The 19,032-nt window shown below is 35.8% G+C and overlaps 3 protein-coding genes across 7 annotated transcripts; all 3 read right to left on the reverse strand.

Moving 5' to 3' along the window:
• Window positions 1-1,157: 1,157 nt before the first annotated feature.
• Window positions 1,158-8,043, reverse strand: LOC127853641 (uncharacterized). Of its 3 annotated transcripts, none has more exons than XM_052388324.1 (6): window positions 7,620-8,043; window positions 7,064-7,254; window positions 5,487-5,879; window positions 4,680-5,217; window positions 4,199-4,643; window positions 1,158-2,527 (listed from the first exon to the last, which is right to left on the reverse strand). In XM_052388324.1, the coding sequence occupies exons 1-6, from the start codon at window positions 7,697-7,699 to the stop codon at window positions 1,352-1,354; spliced, it is 2,823 nt and encodes a 940-aa protein (XP_052244284.1). In that variant the 5' UTR covers window positions 7,700-8,043; the 3' UTR covers window positions 1,158-1,351. The 3 variants fall into 3 exon arrangements, with proteins under 3 accessions (XP_052244284.1, XP_052244286.1, XP_052244283.1); XM_052388326.1 differs by having other exon boundaries at window positions 4,199-4,540; window positions 4,577-5,217; XM_052388323.1 differs by having other exon boundaries at window positions 4,199-5,217; window positions 7,620-8,039.
• A 724-nt stretch (window positions 8,044-8,767) lies between these two features.
• LOC127853724 (multiple epidermal growth factor-like domains protein 10) lies at window positions 8,768-12,757 on the reverse strand. 2 transcript variants are annotated; one of them, XM_052388463.1, is made up of 6 exons: window positions 12,038-12,727; window positions 11,665-11,787; window positions 10,958-11,064; window positions 10,040-10,144; window positions 9,389-9,503; window positions 8,768-9,117 (listed from the first exon to the last, which is right to left on the reverse strand). In XM_052388463.1, exons 1-6 carry the CDS (start codon window positions 12,103-12,105, stop codon window positions 8,952-8,954), a joined length of 684 nt encoding a protein of 227 aa, XP_052244423.1. In that variant the 5' UTR covers window positions 12,106-12,727; the 3' UTR covers window positions 8,768-8,951. The 2 variants fall into 2 exon arrangements, with proteins under 2 accessions (XP_052244423.1, XP_052244424.1); XM_052388464.1 differs by lacking the exon at window positions 10,040-10,144 and having other exon boundaries at window positions 12,038-12,757.
• Window positions 12,758-13,009: 252 nt separating this feature from the next.
• On the reverse strand, window positions 13,010-17,894 carry LOC127853722 (fibrinogen-like protein 1). 2 transcript variants are annotated; one of them, XM_052388461.1, is made up of 6 exons: window positions 17,615-17,891; window positions 16,557-16,697; window positions 15,129-15,281; window positions 14,504-14,609; window positions 13,978-14,123; window positions 13,010-13,659 (listed from the first exon to the last, which is right to left on the reverse strand). In XM_052388461.1, exons 1-6 carry the CDS (start codon window positions 17,705-17,707, stop codon window positions 13,114-13,116), a joined length of 1,185 nt encoding a protein of 394 aa, XP_052244421.1. In that variant the 5' UTR covers window positions 17,708-17,891; the 3' UTR covers window positions 13,010-13,113. The 2 variants fall into 2 exon arrangements, with proteins under 2 accessions (XP_052244421.1, XP_052244422.1); XM_052388462.1 differs by lacking the exon at window positions 16,557-16,697 and having other exon boundaries at window positions 17,615-17,894.
• Window positions 17,895-19,032: the final 1,138 nt, after the last annotated feature.

Here is a 19,032-nt window from a genome sequence, read left to right on the forward strand (position 1 = left end):
ATCAACAAAATTGAGCATTACGTTATTTCACTTCTAGAGCGCAGGTCATGTTATAACTTGTTATATTTGATCGAAAATGTAACCCGCCTACCAGCTTCGCTGAATGGATCAAGTTCCCCACGGGTACTTCTTCCCCGTACCCCCCAATTTTTTTTCGTACCCTACATTTTTCGCACCCAATTTGTTTTTCGTACCCAAATTTTTGCACGTACCCAATTTTTTTTCCTACCCAATTTTTTTTCCTACCCATTTATTTCGTAACCAAATCTTTGTTCATACCCAATTTTTTGGGGGCATAATTTGTGTACCCAAAACTTTCGTAACCATTTTTTTTCCTACCCAAAATGTTCGTATCTACATACACAATTGTGGGGATGTAGATAAACTTAAATAGATGCTTTTATATCAATCCTCTTCAAAAGCATCGTCACACCAGTACTGTCAGTACTTTGATTATCAATGGCACTATAATTTTACAGCTACAAAAAGACGGGGACATAATCACTCGCATGCTTAAACAGTTTTGTTATCAAGGACACTTGAAAATCCTTAAAACCCATGGCGTAAAGTATGAGCCTGCTGTGAATAAATATTTTTCAGGTATCACGTTTTTAAGGTAACGGTAAGTATGCGTGGTAGAGGCTTGGCATACTTTTTTTTTCGAATATAGGTATGCGTTATTTAAACGAGGTTACATTAAATAAGCCAATACCGATGGCACAGCAAGTGTGGACAAAATACTTTAAAATCTAATTATTAATGACAAAGTTTCATCCCAATCAGCTTTATCCGGCAGTGTTAAACCCAAATATAACCTTTAACATCTCATTCTGATCAATTGAAATTTAGCCAGGGACATACAATTAAATGTGATACGCCGTGATATTTTAATTTTGTATAATGCTGTTTTAATATTCCTAATTTGTCCTCTGACCTTGACATGAGTCCTTGATATTGAATTTAGGAAGAAAAACGGTATTTCATCTGACACACCGTCTCATTGTTAACATCTTTATAGATGTGGTTAATTTATTAAACTTCGATTTAAAATTAAACTATTGTATTTAATCCTCAGCAGAAATATGACAACGTTAATTTTCTTTTCAGATGTGTCGATAAGATAAAAGCTTGGCTTCCTTTAAAAACTAAAATATTAATTCAACATCTGAATATCTTTATTTTTTATAAGATACTATTCTATTTTAAAACAATATTATATGACCAATTAAATTCTGCATAGAGGCACATCCGTCAACCAAAAAATTCTAAATGTGCGGTAACTGAAAAACTTCGACAAAATAATTCACATCCATGAACATAGTTTGTTCACTTATGCAAATAGACCCTGTCCTTATCCTGAGGAGTCCGTTAAATATCCATCAGAGGCAGATAACTCCGGTGTTCTAATGCCATCGCTATTGTCCCGATCATCAATGGCATCTGTGATTGGTTCCGAAGGCAGCTTTACATTACCATCTTCTTGTATCGCGACATCCGATATCAATATTGGTGTGTTGTAGTTGCACATCGATGGGGTTGTCTCGTTTATTGCAACATATACTGTTCTGGAACTATCCTGACTGTTTTGCAGTTCTCGATTTTCAGTCACTGACATACATGCAGTGTTTTCACATAGATTCAGTTTTGGGGCATCAATCTGTTCAATTGTATGCAAATTACTGCCTACGATTTCATGCGGTTTTACGCTTTCAGTTGCGGTACATTTTAACCTATTGTCTTCCATGTTTAATTGTTCTATTTGATCGGAAATTACTCCCTCAGGAGCAGAGCTGGGATCCTTTTCCAATGTGGGCGATTCGTGCCCTTCGATCATAAGTTCTTTATCGCGGTTAAGGTCAGTGATCTCATTCAAAAACCTGCACACTGGTTGATCAAAAGCTGCCACATTCTCTTCTATTGCAGTGACAGATTCACTGTCATTACTCAATTTAAAGTTATTCCCGCCGTCAGAACTGTGATTATTGTTAATCTTTGTAAAGGGTATTCTTGATAATAAACTACTGTGAGAACCTCGTTCATATGCGTCGTCATTAATCGGATAATATATATTTTCGTTGGATCTAAAAATTATGGCTGGTTCTTTATCTGACTCGCAACCTTCCAGCATGAGATCGTTCACGTCATTATTCAGAATTGATTCGTTGTTCTCGGAATGATTGGTATCACGAGCACCTACACAATTCATTTTTTCCAACGGGTAATTACCAATGTTTTTGGGTTTCCCATTCTCTGCATCGGTTGTATCTGCAAAATCACCGCAAGCACAGTAAGATCCGAGAGTAGTATCATGAAGTTTCATCGCAGAGTTATTTTGAGATCCAGAAAATTGCCGGTTGTACCGGATTCTATTTCTTGGTCGCCGTCGTCGTAGTTCACTATTTGTGTTGGCGTTTTCTGCCTGAAGTGTTACGCCATCAGATGCCTTTATGAAGCCTTGCTTATTCATGAACCACGCTGTGATCTTGATTGCTCCTTTTACCAACAGAATCATTGCTATCTCCACGATCTGAAAGAATAGACAAACATTACGAAATATATTGTTCGGGTTTGTTGTGAGTGTTTGTGCAGGGTCTTGTGCCTTTGTGCTGTATCAGCCTGTGTGACAAATAGGCATCAATAAAGGTCTTGTGCGCTTTAATAAAATTTATTCTTGTGTTTTAGCAGGTTAAGTCCCAATTTTTTTGGAGCTTTTTATAAATGAAAAGTAAGAGAAGTTCAAAAAAATCGTATTATTTGTTGGTGTCGGTAATTATCGATTTTAAATGATAAATCGGAGAAATTATTTGTTCCCAATGACGCAGTCATATCACGAGTATATAAAAAGCGGTAATCTAAAAAACAATTCACATAATTTAATGTTTGTTTGCATTTCTGTAATTTTCGCTTAAATAATGAGGTCATTACGTCAAAGCGACGTCATTTTATAATAATTACAACTTCTGTCACATTCATATGAATGCTGCATTCTGATTAGATAATTTGTTCACGTGACCGGGTTTTCATCTTCCGATGAACCCACTTCGTAGGCAAATTTAAACATGAATATTCATGGCGCTACTTTCTGGTCATAAACCAGTTGCAAAAATGACGTTATGTTTTGCGCGAAACTTAATGGCGTTGTTTTTTATTGGTAAATAGCAAAATGACGTTTTATTTTTGCGCGAACTTCAACGATATACCCGTTTGATGGAGATGAAGCCGAAACTGAAAATAGTTTCATACGATAGATTAAAAAGGACTTTTATGACCCTTACCACGATAGAATTTCAGCTTTAATATCATTTTGTGTTGTAATTATAAGAATTTAATAGCATTTTTCTGCATTTCATCGGTGTATGAAATGTCGGGGAAAATACACCTAATTTATGCATAAACGCCGTCGGCGTTTATGCAAAGGCGTAATTTTCCCGACAGTTCATACACCGATGAAATGCAGAAAAATGCTATTCAATTCTTTAATAAAACAATAAAAATAAATATTATTTTCACTGTTATCATTTACTGTTCGAAGTGCTCAGTGAATTAGCGAGTTAAAATAATGATATTTCCTTTAAACAACGGAAGAGTATTAAATAAATAGAGAATACATGGTTGATGTCGAAATGGAGAAAGTTTATCCGCTGAGGCTAACAAAAAGAAATAGGGCGAGCTTTAGCGAGCCCTATTTTCTTTTTCGGGCCGAACCGGATTAACTTTCTCCATCTCGGCACCAACCACGTGTTCTTTTTATCCTGCTTCATTTTAAATTGTGTCTTTAACACATTTTATCAAAGACGAACGAGTAATTGACAAAATAATTATTCAAGTCGGGCCCCCAACATGTACACAACATTCCTGACGACCGAATAACTACGATAATTAATAACACATTAACGATGATTTTCACTGTTTAAATGTGAAATGGCTTCATTTTTTAACGAAATCACTTCATGATTCCAGAGAAATTATCCAGTTAAACTGTTTTAAAATGTAAATAAACGGTAAAAAAACATCATAAAATAAAAAGAATATTCGTTGGATTTGGCGCCACGAGTGAAAATATATTCTTTCTATAATCACGAGTGAATTAAAATCGATATTCCACCGATTCCAACAAATATCATCTATGTTCTTCTTAGAACATTTAACTTTAAAATATAAATTTAAAAAAAAGATATGAAATGAAAAGTATAGTCACCCCATCTCCACGTTGAAAAGAAATGTTTTGATCGAAGTTCGAGGTATCCAGAAAGCTCTCGGCGTCATAGAATGACCACAGTGAATCATTTGCCCGTGAACTGTCCTCTGGACCACGCCTCTTCTGCGGTGATTTCCAAGGCGAGAGTTTCAACTCGGCGCTGTCTCCTGGCGCTGGCGAGTAATACGCGCTCGAATGTGACATTGTTTCAAGGTCATTTAGAATCGATTCCTCTTTAAAACTAGAGTTAAAGCAAGGCTGACCGATGTCGCTGCACAGACTCGTGCCCAGCTCTATCACTTCATCACCACCGTTGTAAATAGTATCAAGGTGATCGGCGACCTCAATAGCTTCAATAATATCAAGATGATCGGCGACTTCAATAGCTTCAATAGTATCAAGATGATCGGCGGCTGTAATAGCTTCAATAGTATCAAGATGATCGGCGGCTGTAATAGCTTCAATAGTATCAAGATGATAGGCGGCTTCAAGAGTATCGATGCGAGCAACCGTTTTAGGAATGTGTATGCTCACATTAGAATCATCTTCAACATCTGAAATGCCGTTGTGAGACTCTTGAAAGCTCGTCGACAGTTCATTCAGGCCTCCATTCCTCGTGCGCGTCAATTTTATAAATGCTTCAGGATTTCCGAGAACTATGATGTTTACTGGTGACCTATTCTCAACAAAGACCTTACCGCAGTTGTAGTTGCAACATTCGCCGCCCAACACTTCGGACTTGACGTGAGGTTTTTCGAGCTCCCTGGGTCCATTCCGTCGACCACCGCAGTTGCAGCGCTGTCGGTCGAATAGCTCACACATGCGGTAGTGGGTATGCTCCAAACTTGTTTTTCGACCACCACAGTTACATGGCAGGGTGTCGTACACTTCACACATTTGGTAATGTACTTTCGCCCTCGGTGAAGACATGGGGGACGTGCGTTGCTGTTTTGGTTTTAGTTTTTCCCTAAGACGCGCTACTATAAAATGTCTTCGTTTTGTGTTTCCATTCGAATTTACTGAAAAATAAACAATTTCAATGTGCAGTGAATTATTGGAACGGAGTCATAACGTATCTTTTAAATATATAAACGTTTAATTTAATCTTCAAATGCTACTTGGTATTTAAAAAAATCTCCTGATAAAGTATCTGGAGTGCCATTAAGTATATGTATTTATTAATACTTTTACAGAACTTCTTTGTTTTAAATTTTTAACGGATAAATTATTGGTTATGTTTTTTTTCAAAATAAGTGAAATTAATTGTATATATAAATAATTAACACACCATTCGGTAAAAAATATGTGAAACAGGACACGGCAAGAATAGTCGCCACGGTCCATCTCAATAGTGTCATCCACGTCATTGTCACGATCGACAAAAGGTGTGACATCATTTCATATACTTTTGTCGAAAGATCTAACACTCTCATCCTTGCGTTGGAGACATCCATTTTTTCGATTGCCGTTATCAGACTGCTTTTTGTTACTTCCTTTACGATATTAAATGTCGGCAGAAGTCGGGATGTTTGATGGAAGGTTGCCGAAATTATTCCGAAGCCGTTATCGGGAGGGTTCGTGTCCGTGCCAACAAGGTGGGGATCAAGGTTGAAATCCCAGAGGCCGAGTGGTTCGCAGTTTTCTTCGAGCAGGTTCCATATTCGCCAAACAATTACGGTTACTGTAAATATGATAAACAAAATCGATTGCATTTAGTATATACATATATGTATATATAGATATGGATCGCGCTCTGAGAAAATGGAGTTTAATGCACGTGTGTAAAGTGTCGTCTCAGATTAGCCTGTGTTGTCCGCACAGGCTTATCAGGGACGACACTTTCCGCCTTAACTGGGTTTTGCTAAAAAGAGACTTTCTTTTAATGAAAATTATCATAAAAGCGGAAAGTGTCGTCCCAGATTAGCCTGTGAGGACTGCAGAGGCTAATCTGGGACGACGCTTTACGCACATGCACATAGCGCAGGCTCCTATAGATGATTGCATTTCTCCTCAGTGTATATCATCATATCATCTCTACAAATAAAGACATTTCTTATACACGATACATTTTTTTAACAAGATCAATCTTCCGCAGGATCGAACTGACAATATTTTTACCATTCACAGTTCCAGTTTCATATGACCGTTTGACCTTAGTTAAAGTACATGATCATTTTATGGTTCATATGCGGACATTTAAAGACATTGAAACCGCAAACTTGTATGACTATATATTCTATAAAATTATAACAGACACACATCACCATAATCCTGCCAATTATATTTGCAGTAAATCATTTGCAAATCAGGTACAGTCAACTGTTAAGTATTTGCGAGATCCAACTAGCAGTTAAATAGGAGTTGAAAACTCAACATTTTTTGGACAATAAATTGTTCATTTAGCAGCCAAAATTAATTTCTTAACTACTTTTGCACATTAAGGTCATTCAACAGTGAACGTTCGAATGATATCAACTCGGTAGTCAAATAAGAGTTTAAAACAGAACGTTGGGGCGTAGGTATTTACGTACGTACGGACAAGTGCACTGTTTAATCCTATCCGCTCTAAAAAAGCATCTAATTATGCTGTGTTTAGGAATAAGCAGTGAAATAGTTAGAACTATGATGCTAGAATACACATTTATTAATTTAGGCTCATTAAACGGTTTTCATTTGTTGACATTGTATTATGAAAAACGTGCATTTGCTTAATTATGCCGCATTTGAGATTTCTCGAAAACATAATATACATCAAATTAATACCTTTTAAAAATGTTATAAAATGCACAAAATGGGCATGGACAGTCGAATGTATGCATGTGAACTTTTGAACTGTTGTTAGTTCTTAGTGAAATTGTTACGTACCTGCATCGATGAACACGTCAAATACCGTACCCCCGTCGCATATTTGTAAACTGGTGTCTGTCGAAACGACGTCATTTTCGGTTGGACTTTTAGGTTCGTCTTGCAGAAAGGTGAGCGGAAATAAAAATATTCTTTCAAGAAGTCCGGGTGAGACAATTGAAGCAGTCTCTAGATTTATTGTCTGTGATGGTCTGAAACAGGAAAATAAAACATGTGACTTAAAGTTAAGAATGAGGTCTTATTTGTGTCCTTTTGTTTTCTTTGTTGATTAGAAACTTTTGGCTAATTTTTGTATTTTATGAACAGAATTGCAAACGCAAATTATTCGGGTACAAGATTAAAAAAGCGGTTTATATGATGGAGAGTAACAAACCATCCCATGAAATTCATAGGCACTATTCGTATCGCAATATAAAAAATATGAGTACATGTACATATATATTATTACATTTACTAGGCGATTTTATTTCTGTTCTGAATTTTGGAGTAAATTAATTAATATAGCACATCCTTTTAGTTTACAATAATAAACAACTATATTCTCTACGTAACTTACCTTTCAGGTGAACTCGATGTTTGTACAATACAACAGTAAAAAATGCCGCATAAAAGTACACCGATGCAAACGATTTTCATTATCGCAATATTGCAACTTCACATTTTCCGAACATACAAAGCTTTTTAAAACAACGTTTTTGTCTTTGCCATCCAAAACACAATACGTCGCTGACGTCAATTTGTACATACGGGTAATGCAAAAACGTCACGTTATGTTTGGCGGATCCTTTGAAATTTCGAAAGTCATGGCCGTTTTTCGCAGAGCTCGTAAGGGAAATCATATGTTAAGTAATACATTAGTGCAAATTTGAGGTCAACTTTTATATGAAAACTACCGTGTTTCATGAGAATAAAAGGCTCAAACAATAATAATGTTAGCAATTTTCACTTGCGTTTTGTTTCGACAAATGTTTAAGCCAATTTTACTTGCCAGAGACTTCAGCAAATTTTATAAATAAACGAGTGTCCTATGAAGTTGCTAAGGACCCGTGTGAATATGCGCCCGGGCTACACTGAATTAAAGGGGCCTTTTCACAGATTTTGGCATTTTTTAACTTATTCATTAAATGCTTTATATTGATAAATGTAAACATTGGATCGTAAAAGCTCCAGTAAAGAATCAAGAATAAAATTTAAAATAGGAAAAGAACATTGCCCGGAGCAGGTTTCGAACCAGTGACCCCTGGAGTCCTGCCAGAGTCCTGAAGTAAAACGCTTTAGCCTACTGAGCTATTCCGCCGAGTTTACATACTCGACGTATTTTATACCTTATATAAGCAATCTTCGTAGTTTCACAAAATTTAACGACAAAAACAGAACTCTCCAAATTATTCAATCGTTTCGCGTTGCAACGCTTTATAATTTTTAGGTTTTAAAATCGTCAAAGGATGCATATAATGGCTATATTAGACCATGGTAAATGTTCAGTATTACTGTTTCCTCACAAATATCATAACTAAAACGAAAATGTGCGAATCTGAAACAACTTTTTTCAATTTTGTCAATTTACCAAAGCGTGAAAAGATCCCTTTAAAGTCACCGTCAAAAGGCATGGATAAATAGAATTTTAAATAAAGGTTGATTATGCTATAGCTAAGATTTATCGAGAGTGCCGCGTCGAGTTTTTAATAAAAAATCCAAAATATATTCGGATTATTTGCATTTATATATTTCTATTGTACACTATACAATATGTTTGGTGGTATAACAATGTTTCATAAATATTTGGCAAGTGACACGACAAGTGTTTTGGCGTGCTATTCTATGTAACGACTGTCATGCTTTTAAATAAAGTTAAAAAATGTGTTTTCAATTAAAAATATAATTTGTTCTAGTCTTCCTCAAGAGGCGCTGAAGGTTCTCTTGGGGTTTCGGGGACGCTGACTTTTCCACTTAAGGAGGCGCTTGTCTGTTCATCTTCCGGTTCAGCGTCGATAAGGCGCTTTTTGTGTTCCCGATCCAGTTCCTTCAACGTAATGCGGTCGACAGAGTGGTTTCTTTAAATAGAAATGTGCTCGATATTTCTCTTGAAATGTAGTCTACATTGAAATTTCTGAAAACATCTTAGCAACATTTTTATGATTAAATTTTATATGTGAAACATGTCAAATATTACATTGACGTTCCATGTAAACGTTATATTAATATTTCATCAGAGTTAAGCAAAATATTGATAGGAAGTTTAAACAGAGAATAAATAAACAAATTAAAAGTGAAAGTAAATATAGTATATATGCCTAAATCAAATCGTGTATTAAATTGAATTACGTGTTTCTTTTCCGACGCTGACAATAGAAGAAGACCAGTAATGAAATTGCGACAAGGGCAATAACAACAACTAGCGCTCCAACTGTCAAGTGACTCCATTTCCATGGTGATATATCTGCAATGCCACAAAATATTGATTGTATCGTATTGTGCACGTAACAAACAAACGATGATTTCCTAAATCCATTTAAAGTAATCATGATAAATGTATTGAGTTACCACGGGTTTACACAATTTTATTTCTTGCAACTCAGACACTACGAACTTTGCAAACCAACTTTTTCTTAAATAAAATGTCTTGAAAACTGAAACAATATTCTACTTTGATTGAATCTTATTTCCTTGTTTTTGTTTTTTTTTCGTAAATCACCCTAAATCAAGTTTCCTTAAAATCAGCATCATACTTAAAACACAGAAAGAGCTCTTATGGTTGAACATATAGCTATAAATTTAAAGCCTTTTTCGCGACTATAACGACACACTATGTTATTGTAAGATATGCAAAATATCACCAGTACGCTTTAGCGTTGTATCGGTTGTGGGAGGGCTCTGAAATTGTAATAAAGAATAATGGAGTAACCTTATTCATGTTCTGAAAATAGACACAAACCATATTTGTATGATTATGATATATCAAACAGTGACCTATACCGTTTTGACATCGGTCTCCATTGTAACCCTCTGGACAGGAGCATTCTGGGATCGTACCGGATGCAACGCAGTGACCGCCATTTTCACATCGACCTTCACACACAGCTGTTGAATAATTCTCGTATTTTGAACAATGCTAATTTTAAAGGGGCCTTTTCACAGATTTTGGCATGTTTTGAAGTTTGTCATTAAATGCTTGATAAATGTAAACATTGGATTAAAAGCTCCAGTAAAAAATCAAAAATAAAATTAAAAAAAGGGAAAAAAGGCAGCAGGGCTCGAACCAGTGACCCCCAGAGTCCTGGACTAAAAACCAATTAGACCGCTCGGCCATCCTGCCAAGTATGTATTCGTGACAAATTGTATTCCTTATATAAGCAATCTTCGTAGTTTCACAAAATTAAACGACAACAACAGAACTCTCCAAATTATTCAATCGTTTCGCGTTGCAACGCTTTATAATTTTCAGGTTTTTAAATCGTCAAAAGATGCATATAATGGATATATTAGACCATGGTAAAAGTTCAGTATTACTGTTTCCTCACAAATATCATAACTAAAACGAAAATTTGCGATTCTGAAACAACTTTTTTTCAATTTTGTCAATTTACCAAAACGTAAAAAGATCCCTTTAATACAACAATATCCCAATAGAAATTTGAATGATAAAAGTTATTTTTGATATGCTATTAAATTCAGCTGATAAAGTGAGCTATACTTTAAAGAATGAATTTTCAGTCGCATTGTATACCGGCCAATAACCTAAACAACTGTTTTGGAATTGAAAAAAAATGTTTGTGAGTTCTTTAGTTCCAACGAAATAAAAATGATTATTGACCAATCAATAACGTAACAATTATGTTGATTCTAAAATGATCGGACATATATGTTTTGGGCAAATACAATTGGGTCACTTACGCACAGAGCAATCCCCATCCCCTGCGTCCCTCCAGCCTATACAGCATTCCTCCACCGCCGTGTAACGCAACGCGTACTTCTCTGTCGGCGAGTAACACGTGCTAACCCTGGGAGGAAAACGAGCATGCAATATTTGTATTACTATCGTATGTTTTTGTTAAAGGTTGTTTTTAATTGAAAGATTTCACTTAAAACGCTTCTTAAAAAAAAGAAATACGGTAGTAAGCATCCACGTGCGCGTCGCACTTTCTAATACTAACGCAAGGTTCATTTGATTTTGTGTTTTGTATTGTATGTACGGGTATTTATAATAACATGCATTTATTGGGAAAAGTCAGGATATGAAAAAACATATACCTGTACGTATACAGGAAACATTGTCCTTTCATGAGCAAAAAGCACGTGCATGTCTTTTATTAGAAAGGCATTTTAAACTCTCGATAATATAATTATATGTCCTTTTACGTCAATGAGTCAATGCAATCTTTTATAAACAGTTCTGAATAAAACAAAACAAATGGATATAAGCATATGATGACATAATCTACATTGTAAAATGATGTAGTGTTGTGGGGAAGGGTAAATTAAAAAACTGAAAACGACACTATGTGTATAGACAGGGGTATTTGATCAGACTAAAGTATTATCATAACATATGTATAGTCGTTTTGTATTTAACTATGACGAATTCACCTTCAGTACTTCACCTGTATTTTGTACATCTTCTCCAATCAAGCTGTCCGCACGCTGTGGTGTAGCGTTCCGGGCAGATGAACGCGCGGTCGTATGTCGTCTGGTACGTCTCCGCGCGCAGACGACTGCACACGTGACTTCACGTAGTAAGATGCAAAAGTTTGAAATGACGTATTAAAATCGTCGTCTACGCAAAGTGCAATTATGGAGCCAAATAGAAAAATTATTAAAAATATGTATATCTGCATATTATATAAAGAAGATTAAACATAATTGGACAAGAGTTTACCCTTTCCAGTCACAAATATAATTGTTTTAATGATTAATGATATATTGTAATCCTTGATAATACAACCAATATGGAATTGAACGATAATTTTCACTTACCCTGTCAGCGAAGAAGATGCCCGCACAAAAATAAAAATTGAGTAAATATAACACAGAAAAGATGCCATTTTTAAACATTTCTTCTTCGGATGCGCAGAATAAAATTTAACATATAAAAGCCTTCGATCATTTTAATATGTTACTTATCTTAAAATCAGCCATTCATTTTCACAACTTTCTTCATATCCAAATGAATCGGATTTTTAATTTTATTGTTCTGACACCTTTAGTAAATTACACAAAGCTTCCATTTTGATCCAATAGCCTCTTATCTACTGCCCGACCGACTTTATCAATTCTATTATAAAGGGATAAGATATATATTATCTTTCTTACCATTGTACCGTCATTCACACATCGACTTCTTTAAATGAATGTCTTAAATTTATCTCTAACCAGGAATGAACAGATAAGCGTCGTCGCTTTCTCAAATAAACAATTCAATAATATCTACAGACACATGAGATAATTCCGAACCTTGTAGTACCGTCCATGTTTGAAGTTGAAACAGTGCATTCGGTACTGACAAATTGGCAATGGTGATCACTATTTCATTACTTCAGCCATGTACTTTTTAAATGGCCGCGACGTTGTTTTGTTTTAATTTTGTTCATTTTTTATTTTTGCATCGATGTAAGTGAATGATTTTGTCTGAATGATTTTGTGAGGTTTTTGCATTTAAAACTACATAAATAAAGCAATTTAGATTCAGGAACGACCATATATTGTATCCAATATTTCTCAATATCTCAACAAAGAAACGATAATATATTCAACTATTAAAAACCATATACTAATTTTATTTCATATTGCTTTCAAGATTTTAACTCTTAAACACGGGTCTTAAATGCAATGGTCATGTATGTTCCAGAAAACGATGTATGCTTTGGACATAATATATGTTGTATTTATTTTACCAATTTTTTGCTTGAAGTATAATAACATGATCTTTGGGGGAAAAATGTTCTGAACCAAATATAAGTATATGTATTATGATTTCAACACCCTTAATGCAAAGCGGTAGCCGACTGTTTTACGTAAATTATGTATGTATGTGTACATTATCATGTCAAACGCTACGCATCCATCACTTCCGGTCTTAGCTTGATTTCCACCTTCTTCAGTGAGTATCCCCGCGCGTGCTCCGTCCACAGATCCCAGATGATCCCATTGCTCGTGAGCGACGTGTACGAGCTGTTACCGTACCACACCCCGTTCAGGTTGCCTAGGAAACAGCTGTTAAACCACCAACCGGAAGTGAAGGTCACCGCGCAGTTTCCGGCCGGGTCAAGGTCATTGTCTCGGTCGTAGGTGGAAAATCGCATGCTCTGCATACGATCAGAGAATCGAGGAGTGTGAAAAGGGTCTCCGCCGTTTCCGGTGTATTTTCCCGCCAGTATTCGATACTCGTCGTTCTCGTCTGCAACGCGAACGTACGAGAACTCGGAAAATCTCGTCTCGTCATCCCAGTCAGTAAGTTCGATGCGCATCACGGTGTTTCCGGCCTCTGTAAGGGCGTGTATCTTGTCTAGCCCCAGCCAGAAGTCGTGACGGAGGCTCCCGAAGCCGGTCTTATAGGATTTCCAGCTCCGATAGAAGTCTTCGGACCCGTCTTCTCTTCTCTATAATATATAACATTTTTTTAAAGATACAATGACGTCCCAATTAAATGAATATTATGAATTCATGTCCATTTTTTAGAAATACGGTTAATAGTTTAATTTAACATTTTTTAGTCGCTCGGTGATTACATGCGATTTCTTGTTATTTCGTTGATGACGTTTTTTAATTGTTTGTATTGTTATTGTTCTCAACAATATACTATTTAGGTCATGAAAAAGAGTTAATGTAAAAACATAGTAACACCGTTGTATTAAGGTCCTTCAAATGATGTAATTCGGTCAACACTCATCACTCAAAACGTAAACTTGTTCATGCACCTGTATGACAGTCCAGCCACCGCCATTGCGCATGTCACAGAACGCATCAAACCGGTGGCTGTGGTTGCTTGGATCCGGCTGAAGACCATACACACCGCTGTGATTGGCACTCGCTCTGTACCAGGCCGCGCAGTCCATGCCGAATGCTACACATAACCAATTGTATACTTTGTTTTGCACCTGATGACGTATATGTTTAGTTGTACACAAACACACTCTGTAAGGTCTGAAGATAGGTATTTTTCATATCGTCTAACAAGCATTTAAATCACAGGGGCCAGTCAAAAAAAAGTATATATAAGAAAAAGGTTTTCTTACATATACTTTTTTATTTTACTGGCCCCTGCGATTTTAATGTTACACTTAAAATTACAATAAACATCGCTAATTAAAACATAACTTCGAAACTATATGACAAAATATTTCAACATCTGATCATTTTGTTAGCTAAAAGTACTGTTATTTGGCTGTGAAGAAAAAGACTATCATCATATATGGAAAAAAAATTAAATATTTATGCCCAAACCTTTGTGAGCGTCAGTGACGTCAGGTCGCACGACAACGGGGGTTTCCAGTCCCAGGAGCGTGCTGGTGTTGGCCGCCTCTTCCAGGGCCGACATCCGGAAGGCCAGCTACCATATGGCATAATGCATTGCAATAAAAATACTTCAAGGTAGCAACCTTTGTATACGTATCACACAAAAGTATCATAAAGCCCGGAATGATCAAGATTTTACAGATATAGTGATGGCGACTTCGGCGTTCATGATCTTTACTTTTTATTAAAACGTTCTATAAGCAGAGAGAACTATAATAGTCTAGTATTTTTTCCAGGCCCCTTTTGCGTGGCGCTGTGCCATTTCGCCTTTCTTAAGCGCCACTCTGCCCTTTGCAAGTACCAAATGTCAGATATCGTTGAAGATGTGCGAAAAAGAAAACACCATCGCTATATAACTGACACCAGCAGGACGATTTTTGAAAGAAAACAACAACTAATTATTCACGTGAGAATTCCTACTAACCCAGACTAACAGACGAATATTTACATAATTATGCTTTTTTAGAAAACCAGACATTAATATATCTTTATCGATATCGATCGACGACGATTGAAACTCGCCAGTTGGACGGGCGTATAACGGTCATCATACCTGATTATAACGAGCTGATATGTCACGTGTAACGTTTGTGAGGACTTGCATCTGTGTCGCCAGCGCCGTGATTCCGGACGTCAGCGCGTGCGTAACCGTGGATACGTACGTCATATCCGTCGTTAGAGCCTTCTGTAGCTCACTGAGACTTGTCTACAGGATAATAAAAGAAATATGACATGCTTAAAATGTAAATATTGTCAACGCTTCGCAAATGCATTTTCCTGGTATGCGATATTCACATTGTCATTATATAGAGGATGGGTCCGTATTCTTTGAATCAATACGAAAACACCTGAGACCTCGAACACAACACCTGAGATAACATATATACTATTGAGTCTTGCGAGAATGTTATAATATGAGGTTGTTTCAAAAATAATCAACATCTTAATGAAATGTTTGTTGTACCATACGATTGTGTGCGAGACACATAAGCAAAACTAGGGCTCCCAATACAACATGTACGCCATTGTTTACATCCATAAAGAGAAAATTGGCTGCTTATTAAATCAAAAAAGGACCAATTTATTTCATGGTTCGTACTATTCATCGACCAATTCTTAATGTTTAGTCTAAAAATGAACAATACTGTATGTGTGATTTTTTGCATGTTTCTAATTGTATCATATAATTCAACATGACATGTCATAAAACCCTTTGTACTTCACATTTTTTTCATTTATAACAATTTATTTATGTCATACGCAACGTTTTAAGACTGTATATATTCAAACGTTGATTTTACGTTCATGGCTCCATGCCTTTTCTTCATTTGTTAGCATAACACTGGGTTAGTAAATACGGCCATTAAAGTATCCCAAAAGGTTTACATTTCACGGAACTTTGTCTTTTAATAAGAGTAACTATCTATTTCGAAACAAGATACTGCATCTATCAAACGAATTGAGTACGAAGTATATAAATACAAATAATATCAGCTGTAAGACATGGACCGGAATATTTCCGTAAATGTTTGCTGTATTAAATATCCAGCCTCCCGGCATTTAAAGAAGAGAGCAAAAGGGTTGTGCTTAGCAGCTTTTGCGACGTTTGTATAATGCATGTGTCTTCTGACATTGCTTTTTAACATGTAACTTCTTCGAATTATATAATTACAACAATGTTCTTAGCAAGTTGCGAATTTGCATCTATATTATCCAAAACCCATTTCTTTAATTTGACGCAGTGAGCTATTCTTTGACCCGACGTGACCCATTTTCGACCTCGGCCAAGATATCGCTGAGGCAAATGTTAACACCAAGTTTGATGCAGACTGTGCAATAAATGAGCCCTCTAGTGTGTTCCCAAAATAAATGTTGACGTACGACGGAAACAACGGTGATCATAAAAGCTCAACATGAGCATATTGTGCTAAACAATATAGAAACAAAACAGCGTGTGGTCAATGTCAAACTTGGTACTAACCTTTATTTCTGCCAGCCCAGGGGTGGCGCTCTCCGATGTGACGTTATCCTTGGTATAAGAGACCAAGAGCACGTATCGACACGTGCCGTTGGTGCAATTTCGAACATAGCTGTCCACCGCGCGAGCGTGTAAGCTCCGAGGCTGGCATGGAGTGAGACCGGAAACGGTCAGATTATACATTTTCACGGGATGGGGGGAGGGGGGGGGGGGGTAGTTAAATAACATAGATCTGTGACATTTTTAATGACACTGCTTTGGGAAATCTTGGCTCATAACAAAACTTCAGAAAAAAACGTTCTATTTCAAACCCAATATTTGTTTATTAATACAACATGAAACATATGACTCAGTTCAGCTATCTGTACTTGTTTGAAACATTGTTACGAAAAAAGACATAAATACGAAACATCCAGATTGTAAACAATTTTAATTCATTTTAAGAATTTTCTTTAGTTTTGTAAAATTTGTAATACTCATATCCCTTTTTAAACAAAGTCCTCTAACCTTACGCTTATTGTTCACTAGTAAGTTTCACCAATGAAAACGCATTTAGTTTGGGTTTCGATTTCCAATTGAGTAACAAAGATTTATTCATCCAATTAATGTCTGTAGATATTGGGGCAGTTGTTCGATTCCCTCGAAGAATCTCTGTTCTTTTGAATGAGTATTCAGATATTAAACGGACAGTAAATAGAATATGGCTAAAAACTTTTAAAAGTATTTCTTAAGGTTCGAAAATACCTGGATTAAGCAAATAATTGGACAAGATAACCCGACTAGGCATCCTCTCACCCATTTTCAGCAGCACCCTAGTAACCGTACGTTTTGCGATATAATATCTATCTACGCTAAGTGTATTGTTAAAACTCCAAAAGTTTTAGTAAAATGTTTAACAAAATTTATATAAAACGAAAATTATATTTGTGTGTGTGTACTTATGTATAGGTTAGCCAATTTGAAATGCCAAAATTATTTTTATTGAATATTGTGTTAAATTATTACTACTGGATATTGTAAAATACTTGAACGTTAAAATATGTGTCGTATATTTAACTTACATGAGCGTTTCCATTGCTTGTGATTTCCCCGATTCCTAATGTTATCAACACATGAACGATTGTTAACAAAACTACCAAAGAGCTCCTTTGCATGATTGTGTATAACTCAAAAAGAAAACAGTGAAATTAGGCATAAATTTTTGTCAAAACAGTGCGTTAAATATTTTATCTTGATACGTATTGTTTTGAACGCTTAAATTTTGAAAATTCTTTGTAAACAAGAATTGTGTAAATGAACAATGCAATGACAGGTGATAGAGCGGCTGTTCTTCCGAAGAACTGTAACACCATCTGCCTTTAATCAGTAACACAGATATCCGGAAACAACGCTTAATGTTATTTAATACGCACATAACATTGTGCAATTGTAACGCTCTTAAAGGGGCCTTTTCACAGATTTTGACATGTATTGAAGTTTGTCATAAAATGCTTTATATTGATAAATGTCAAGATTGGATCTAAAACGCTTGAGTAAAAAAAAATAAAGAAACATAAAGAAAAAAGTAACGCTAAACTGGGCTCGAACCAGTGACCCCCGAGTAAATATCTATCGCTTAGACCACTATGCCATCCGTGCTCATACAAAGAGTGATGTATTTTATACTTTATATAAGCAATCCACAAAATATAACGAGAACAGAACTCCCCAATAATTCAATCGTTTCGTGTTGCAACGCTTTATAATTTTTAGGTTTTTAAATCATCAAAAGATGCATATAATGGATATTTTAGAGCATGGTAAATGTTCATTATTACTGTATCCTCACAAATATAACTACAACGAAAATTTGCGATTCTGAAACATTTTTTTTCATTTTGTCAATTTACCAAAACGTGAAAAGGACAACTTATACAAAGCGACAAACAATGGTTTGCATAAACAAATAGTTGACTCCACAAGCAATTTTGCCTGTCTTATCTTAAAAGGTATGTATTGGTAAAATGAGCATTCAATAAATATAAGGATAATGATGTCCCTATATTGCTAAAGGTAATCCGAGGTTGAATGTTTTTTTTTAATTTATAAACTAATACTTTAATCTGCTTTAGTTCCATAATATTCAACACGTTTTAGAACCGGTCAAGATATTGTTGAATCAAATGGGCTGAGCGATGTGCCGAAATAACAATTCTAACAAAAGATTACTTCTAGTATTCACATTATTCAACTTGACATAGGGACCCTAGTTTTTAACCCAGCGTAACATAATTTGGAACTAGTTTCAATTACCTCTAGAAAAACTGTTTTTGGGAGTCTTAATATTCTTGAGCAAAAATGCGATAGCTCTACACATCATCGGTGTCAAGTGAAAATAATAAGGCCCACCACTTGTTCGCTAGTTCGTTAGTAAGGACCCTGAGCAGGAATGTGCATCTCTTTAACCCTTTGCATGCTGGGAAATTTGTCGTCTGCTAAA

Source organism: Dreissena polymorpha, chromosome 12, assembly GCF_020536995.1.
Source record: "Dreissena polymorpha isolate Duluth1 chromosome 12, UMN_Dpol_1.0, whole genome shotgun sequence".
Classification (NCBI taxonomy): domain Eukaryota; kingdom Metazoa; phylum Mollusca; class Bivalvia; order Myida; family Dreissenidae; genus Dreissena; species Dreissena polymorpha.

What these genes read in the sequence shown, in the direction of transcription:
- LOC127853641 (XM_052388323.1), bottom strand. Translation starts at nt 7,699, where the DNA reads ATGAAAATCGTTTGCATCGGTGTACTTTTATGCGGCATTTTTTACTGT. An exon ending in TGACGTGTTCATCGATGCAG is followed by an intron (nt 5,880 to 7,063) that starts GTACGTAACAAT and finishes TCATATTTACAG; the next exon opens with TAACCGTAATTGTTTGGCGA. An exon ending in CTTTTCAACGTGGAGATGGG is followed by an intron (nt 2,528 to 4,198) that starts GTGACTATACTT and finishes CTATTCTTTCAG; the next exon opens with ATCGTGGAGATAGCAATGAT.
- LOC127853724 (XM_052388463.1), bottom strand. Translation starts at nt 12,105, where the DNA reads ATGGCATCTTTTCTGTGTTATATTTACTCAATTTTTATTTTTGTGCGG. An exon ending in GGATGGGGATTGCTCTGTGC is followed by an intron (nt 10,145 to 10,957) that starts GTAAGTGACCCA and finishes ATTATTCAACAG; the next exon opens with CTGTGTGTGAAGGTCGATGT. An exon ending in CAGCGTCGGAAAAGAAACAC is followed by an intron (nt 9,118 to 9,388) that starts GTAATTCAATTT and finishes TTCTATTTAAAG; the next exon opens with AAACCACTCTGTCGACCGCA.
- LOC127853722 (XM_052388461.1), bottom strand. Translation starts at nt 17,707, where the DNA reads ATGCAAAGGAGCTCTTTGGTAGTTTTGTTAACAATCGTTCATGTGTTG. An exon ending in CTGGGCTGGCAGAAATAAAG is followed by an intron (nt 15,282 to 16,556) that starts GTTAGTACCAAG and finishes ATTATCCTGTAG; the next exon opens with ACAAGTCTCAGTGAGCTACA. An exon ending in GTGGCTGGACTGTCATACAG is followed by an intron (nt 13,660 to 13,977) that starts GTGCATGAACAA and finishes TATATATTATAG; the next exon opens with AGAAGAGAAGACGGGTCCGA.